At 48.1% G+C, this 7,201-nt stretch overlaps 1 protein-coding gene across 2 annotated transcripts in view; it reads left to right on the forward strand.

Moving 5' to 3' along the window:
* LOC103254939 (NAD-dependent protein deacetylase sirtuin-3, mitochondrial) overlaps positions 1-1,450 on the forward strand; it is a 4,789-nt gene extending 3,339 nt beyond the window's left edge. For both annotated transcript variants that reach the window (XM_008052914.2, XM_021709909.1), the window contains one exon: positions 1,149-1,450. In XM_008052914.2, the coding sequence (XP_008051105.1) occupies positions 1,149-1,360 (212 nt within the window). In that variant the 3' untranslated portion in view covers positions 1,361-1,450. The remainder of the gene's footprint in view (positions 1-1,148) is intronic.
* The last annotated feature ends 5,751 nt before the right edge of the window (positions 1,451-7,201 follow it).

Raw genomic sequence — 7,201 nt, forward strand, 5'->3', positions numbered from 1 at the left:
CCAGGCGGGTCTTTAACCCGCGGGCTCAGGCAATCCACTCACCTCAGCCTCCCAAAGGCATGGGATTACAGGCTGAGCCACCAAGCCCGGCTTGCCTGTGCATCTTAAAGAAGCACTTGGTGGGGCCTTTTGCTTACATACAGTGACACAGCCACTGGGACAGTCACCTCTCAGTGAGCCAGCAGTAGCTCAGCCAGTCTGTAGATGGGCGGTCATTTAAGAAGTGTAGTCAGCTCAACTCTAGGAATGTGTTTTCTTGCTAGAAGGATTTCACAACGTGGAGCCCCAGAAACAGCATTGGTTGCCCCCGGGAGGTGGTTTCTTCTACCAGAGACACAGCAGGGCAGGCCTGGTGGGCCATGGGAGTGCCTCGCTTTGGCCTCAGCACTGCTGAGCTGGGACAGTGACAGGAGATGGGAAGCCGCCTGCAGCTGGCCCCTTGCCTCTGCCCGCCACAGCCTTTCAGAGCCAGAGGGTGGTAACGGACAGCCTGTACAAGAGGTCTCTTTTTGTCTGTTTTCCAAGCCACTTTTAAGATTCATGATGTCTGCATCCTCATACTTCCTTGGTATCTGGCATTATGAGAAGTGTGTTACTAGGGTTTGAGTTTAGCTGTATTTTTTTTGAGACAGGTTCTCACTGTGTCACCCTGGCTGAGCTCAATATAGCCTTGAACTGTTGGACTCAAGCCATCTATCCTCCTTCCTCAGCTTCCTGAGGCATTGGGACTATAGGTGTGCACCACCGTGCCTGGCTGAGTGTTTTATTTTTTGTAGAGATGGGGTCTCATGACTTCTGACCTCAACATCATCTCCTGCCTTGGCATCTCAAAGCACTGGGATTACAGGGGTGAGCTACCACGTCCTACCTGGCATTGAGTATAGTTGTATTTGAACTTACATCAGGATTTTTTTTTACAGTACTGTGTTTTGGCAGACTTTGTTTTAACCATGATTTTGCTCCACCTGGGAGTCCCTTGACCCTCATGCCTTGTTCAGGTTGGTGGAGCATCATTACAGGTCTTACAGGAGGGGATATGAGGCTTTACTGAGGAGTTTTGACTCCTCCCAGGCAGCCTGTCAAGCCCAGAAATTGTGCTTTTGAACTTGTGTGGAGGCAGCAACAGCTAGCTTTGGTTTGAATTTCAGTGTCTGGCATCCCAACCTCAAAGCTGGTTGAAGCTCATGGAACATTTGCCTCTGCCACCTGCACTGTCTGTCGAAGATCCTGCTCAGGGGAGGACTTTTGGGTGAGTTATCCCACTGATGTTCTCTTTTCTGCAGTTTGCAGTGGGGGTGATCTGGAAAAGTGGTGTTTTATAAGCATGTGTCACAAGGACAATAAAACGGTAGTAGTGTGAAGATTTGTGTGAAAAAATGTTCAGTTCATTGGCATTTAGTATATTCATAGTATTATAAGCCCACTGTCTCTATTGGGTTTTAAAACATTTTGATTACCTCAAAGGAAAATCCTGTACTCACTAAGTGGTTACTCCCCATTTCTTTTACCTCCAGCCCTGCTTTCTGTCTCTATAGATTTGTATGTTCTAGATGTTTCATATAAATGTAATCAGATGACCTTTTGTGTCTAGCTTCTTGCAGTTAGCATAATGTCTTTTAAAAAAAAAAATGTGTATTTTGATAGAATTAGGTCACTTAGCATACCATTTTCATGGTTCACTCACATTGTATTTGCATCAGTACTTCATTCCTTTTTATAGGTAAATAATATTCCACTGATGTGTGCACCACAATTTGTGATCCATTTGTATGTTGATGGTGTTTGGGTTGTTACCACCTTTTTGCTCTTGTGAATAGTTCTCCTGTGAATGCATGTACAAGTATTTGTTTTAGTCCCTGTTTTTATTTTTGGGGGGTATTTATCTAGGAGTAGAATTGCTGATAACTCTTTTTGAGGAACTCACATACTGTTTTATAAGACACTGTACCATTTTACATTTCCATCAACAGTGCACAGGGCTCCAATTTTTCCACGTTTTCACTAACACTGTTTTCCATTTTTTTTTTTTTTTTTGAGTTGTAGTCTCACTCTGTTGCCCAGACTGGAGTGCAGTGGCTGCTCCCAGCCACCGCAGCCTCAACCTGCTGGACTCCAGTGATCCTTCCGCCTCAGCCTTCCGAGTAGCCGGAATTACAGGCATGCGCTACCACGCCCAGCTAATTTTTTGATTTATTATAGAGATGAGGTCTTGCCTGCCCAGGCAGGTCTCGAACCCGCGGGCTCAGACAATCCACTCACCTCAGCCTCCCAAAGTGCTGGGATTACAGGCTGAACCACCGAGCCGGCTTGAAGTTCTTTGCTCATTGATTAACTGTGTTGTTTGTCTTGCTATTGTTGAGCTTCAAGTGTTGGTATATACTCTAGAAGCTAGATCCTATCAGATCTATGACTTGCAAATATTGTCTCCCATTCTGTAGGTTGTCTTTTCCACTCTCTTGAGAATGACTTTTGATGCACAAAAGCTTTTAGCTTTAATGAAGCCCAGTTGATCTAAGTATCTAATTTTTTTGCTCATCCTGTTTTTTGAGCTGGTGTCTTACTCTGCCACCCAGGCTGGAGTGTAGTGGCATGCTCACGGCCCCCACAGCCTTGACTTGGTGGGACCAGGCGATCCTTCGGGCTCAGGCCATCCTTCCACCTCAGCCCTCCAGGGAGCTGGAACTATAGGTGCGCGCCATCATGCCTGATTTTTTTTTTTTTTGGTTTACTGCAGCACTTTATTTTTCCTTACATAATGACGTGTTGCAGGGGCCTGATGTTCTCATATAGCAGTAGAAAGCTAAAGTCTAGTGTCATCTCTTAAAGAATTAAGAATTGTGTGCAAAAACCTTATGTAAATTGAAAGAATGAATAAACGGCTATGACTTTTCCAACCCTGTTAGACCTGCTGGCAAGACAGAAATGACAACTTCTGTCAGCTCTTGCCAGTCTCTAGAGAAATCCTGAAATACTCAGCTTGGGCACATTAATACCTTGCACAGATCAAGACCCTTGGTCATGCAGATTCACCAAACCATGGGCGTCTTTTCCATAAGCACATTATCACCTCAGCCACAAAGTGACTAAGGGTTTAAACCAAAGATATGTCCAGGGTATTAAACAAATACAAAGGGAACAGTTCACTTGAACACAAGGTCAAAAATCAGCAGCGATTTCTACGATCCAGTACTGATATCACAGAGCTTTGAGAACAAATTTCTTTTCAAAGGCTTAATACAGTTTTGTGAGGCGTGTGCGTTTGCAAGGGCAGACTCGTATTTACCAGTTTGCTCACACAGCAAATGCCCGGCATCTGCTCGCAGCCCAGGTGGAAGCATTTGCGGCAGATGATGGGGGGGCCCTGGCTCATCGCACTCCTGCTTGCTGGTCCACATCCACTGGAATGTGGCAGGGTGGCCAGGATGGCGTTGCTGATCCACACTCAGCACTTGGCTCAGGGCAGCAGCGACCTTGGTCTTTGTGGTGCTGGGTGCCAGGGCAGTGGTCTCCGTCTGCATCCTGTCAGCAGTGCCTGGGTACATGGTGGTGCCACTAGACAGCACTGTTTTAGCGTGTGGGTCCTTGTGGATGTCTGTGTCACACTTCATGATGGAGTTGAGGTGGTCTCTTGGGTTTCGTAGGATTCCTTGCGTAGGAAGGAGGGCTGGAACAGTGCTTCTTGGCACCGGAACTGCTCGCTGCCAATGGTGATCACCTGGCCATCAGATCAGGCGGCGTGTCATTCTTCTCCAGGAAGGAGGAGGAGGACACGGCAGTGGCCATCTCCTGCTCAAAGTCCAGGGCAACGCAGTGCAGCCTGTCTTTGGTATTGGGCATGATCTCTCAGCTGTGGTGGTGAAGCTGTGGTGTGCTCCCTGAGGGTCTTATTGAGGTCATCGGTCAGGTTCCGGCCAGCCAGGTCCAGACGCAGGATGGCATAGGGGAGGGCGTAGCCCTTGTCGGTGGGCACTGTGTGGGCGACCCGTCTCCAGAGTCCGTGACAGTACCAGTGGCACAACCACACACATGCAGGGAGAGCACGCCTAGATGGCCATATGCATGACTGGGGTGTTGACAGTCTCAAACATGATTTAGGTCATCTTCGCTCTGATGGCCTTAGGGTTCAGGGGGGCCTCAGTCAGGAACACCAGGTGCTTCTCAGGGGCCACATGTGGTTCGTTGTAGGATGTGTGGTGCCAGATCTTCTCCATGCTGTCCCAGTCGGTGACGATGCCATGCTTGTTGGGCTACTTCTGGGTCAGGGTGCCTCGCTTGCTTTGGGCCTCACTGCCCACGCGGGAGTCCTTCTGACCCACACCCACCATAGCGCCCTGATGCTGGGCAGCCAGATGATGGAGGGGTTCGCGGCTCAGGGGTGTCATCTCTGAAAAGCCACCTTTGCACATGGCAGAACCGTTGTCAACGATGAACTTGTCTCAACAACACGTCAAAAACTTAGCCGGGTGTGGTGGCACATGCCTGTAGTTCTGGCTCCTTGGGAGGTTGAGGCTGAAGGATCGCCTGAGCCCAGCAGCTCGAGGCTGTGGTGGCTGTGAGTGTGCCCCTGTGCTCTGTCCTGGGTGACAGAGTGAGACTCCAACTCCAAAAAAAAAAAAAAAAAGAAAATCAGTTGTCTGTAGGTATATGGGTTATTTCTGTATTCTCACTTCTATTCCATTCTGTATATATATATATATATATATATATATATATATATATATATATATATATATCTTTATGCCAACACTATACTGTTTTGGTTAAAGTAGCTTTGAAATCAGGAAGTGTGAGTCCAGCACATAATGGACTGATCCAGAACTCCAGAAATGCATGCTATCCATTCGTTGAATGACCAATTTCTTCAATAAATAGCTTAGTCTGATCCGGTACAGTGGCTCACACCTGTAACCCCAGCACTTTGGGAGGCTGAGGTGGGAGGATTGCTTAAGCCCAGGAGTTTGAGACCAACCTGGGCAACATAGTAAGACCTCGTCTCTACAAAATCCAAAAATTAGCCGGGTGTGGTGGTATGTGCCTGCAGTCCCAGGTACTTGGGAGGTTGAGACGGAAGGACCACCTGAGCCCAGGAGGTCGAGGCTGCAGTGAATTGTGATGGTGCCACTGCACTCCACCCTGGTGACAGAGTGAGACCCTGCCTCAAAAAAATAAAGAAAGTTTAGTCTGCTGAGTGCCAGGTCCTTTGCTGGGGCTGTGGATGCAAAATCAAATTAAAATAAGGTGCAGTCAAAACAGTTACAATTGAGTGCCATAGGTTTTACTGAAAATATGTACTGGGTGCTAGGCTCTAACTCTTCTGTGGGAAGAGGTCAGCTGGAAAGTTCCTCAGAGATGAGGCAGTCTGGACGCGATAGTCTGTTCCCCGCAATGGAAACCCGGAGTGTGGGGGGCCTGCAGGCTCTTAGGGCTTAAACTGTATCCTGAAGATCATGGGAGACATTGAAGGATTTTTTTAGGCAGGAAAACGATGTGAAGGGACTTGCATTTTAGAGCAGTTATTTGGGCAGCAAGTTGACTTTTTTGAAGGATCTGGCGCCTGCTGTGGGGAGGGGTATAATCCGGGTAGGAAATCACCAGGCTGGCCGGGCACAGTGGCGCAAGCCTAATCCCAGCACTTGGGAGGCCGAGGTGAGAGGATTGCTTGAGCCCATGGGTTCGAGACCAGCCCGGGCAACTTGGCGAGACCTCTTTTCTACAATGAATAAATAAAAGAAAATTAGTTGGGCGTGGTGGCGTATGCCTGTAGTTGCAGCTACTTGAAAGACTGAGGTGGAAGGATTGCTGCAGCCCAGCAGGTCGAGGCGACGGTGGCCGGCAGCATGCCACTGCCCTCCAGCCTGGGCAACAGAGTGATACTTCAAATAATAAAAAAAAACAACCATGAGTCCCTGGGCTGAGCAGCTGCCATGGACACAGAACGGGATGGCTCGAAGTGGCCTGCTAGAGGGCAGGCTGACTGGAAGGGGGCGGAGAGAGGGGTTTCCCGGGCAAGTGTCTGGGTGTGCCTGACCAGGAAAGAGGTGTGGGTGGAAAGGGTGACTCTGAGACTCCTCATAGATCAGGGGATAGAAGCTATAAATATGAATGAAGTTTTTCTTTCTTTCAAAGTCAAACAAATTGGGAGACCTTTCTTTAATACAAGTTGAGAAGAGGTCCTGGTCCACTTTTGGAAACAGTTGTAGTGTTCTACGTATTCCAGCCCCCTTATCCTGCACACGCGTTTCCAGACCCCAGCATTTATTTACAAGTTCGAAGGAAGGTTTGAAAGGGTCCCCAGCGAAGGCCCCAGGGAGGCTGAAGGTGGGCTGGGCTGGGCAGGAGAGAAGGTGCTCCCTGCTGAGGGTGCAGCCTGGCCCTGGGGTTGGTCTCCGGCTGAGCCATCGCTGAGGGTCGCTGCCCCTGTGGCCTGCTCATCCTTCCTGGGGTCTTCCTGTCCGTTCTTTGAGTCCTGCCTTGTGAAGCCCACCCACGTTTTCTGTGCCTCCTCCTATGCGTGATCATCCCTCGTGACACGTGTGCATTTCCCTGCCAGCCAACCAACACACGTTCCTCTGTTCTGCAATACTGCAAGGTCTTCTACTTCACAGAGCAATTCACATAATCCCATTTATCTGCCCCAGCATTCGAATTCTCTCCAGCCTCTCTTGCTCTGTTTGGGTTTAGTCTCGCGAAACGTGTTGGGATTTGCTTTGCAGCCTTGGATGTCATCGCTTTTTGTCAGCGTCTCCTTCCCAGTCTGAATCCCGTTTATCTCCTTTTCTGGTCTTACTGCATAGGCGGAGACTTCAGCACAATGTTGAATATTAGTGGCGAGAGGTGACATCCTTATCTTGCTCCCAACCTCAGAGGGAATGCTTCTAGTTTCTCATTGTTAAGTATGCTATTCGCCACAGGTTTTTTGTAGGCGTTCTTTATCAAGTTGAGGAAGTTCCGGAAGTTCCACTCTATTCCTACTTTTTTGAGCATTTTTATCATGAATAGGTATTGAGTTTTGCCACAAGCTTTTTCTGCATTTATTGATGTATAATTTTTTTCCCGTAGCCTGATGATGTGTAATGGATTATGTTAATTTATATTTGAATGTTAAACCAGCCATGGATGTCTGGGATAAATCCCACTTGGTTGTGAAGTATCACTCATTTTATACATGTTGGATTTTGTTTGCTAATAGTTTGTTGAGAAC

Source organism: Carlito syrichta, unplaced genomic scaffold (genome assembly GCF_000164805.1).
Source record: "Carlito syrichta isolate Samal-C Ts95f unplaced genomic scaffold, Tarsius_syrichta-2.0.1 Scaffold287668, whole genome shotgun sequence".
Taxonomy (NCBI): domain Eukaryota; kingdom Metazoa; phylum Chordata; class Mammalia; order Primates; family Tarsiidae; genus Carlito; species Carlito syrichta.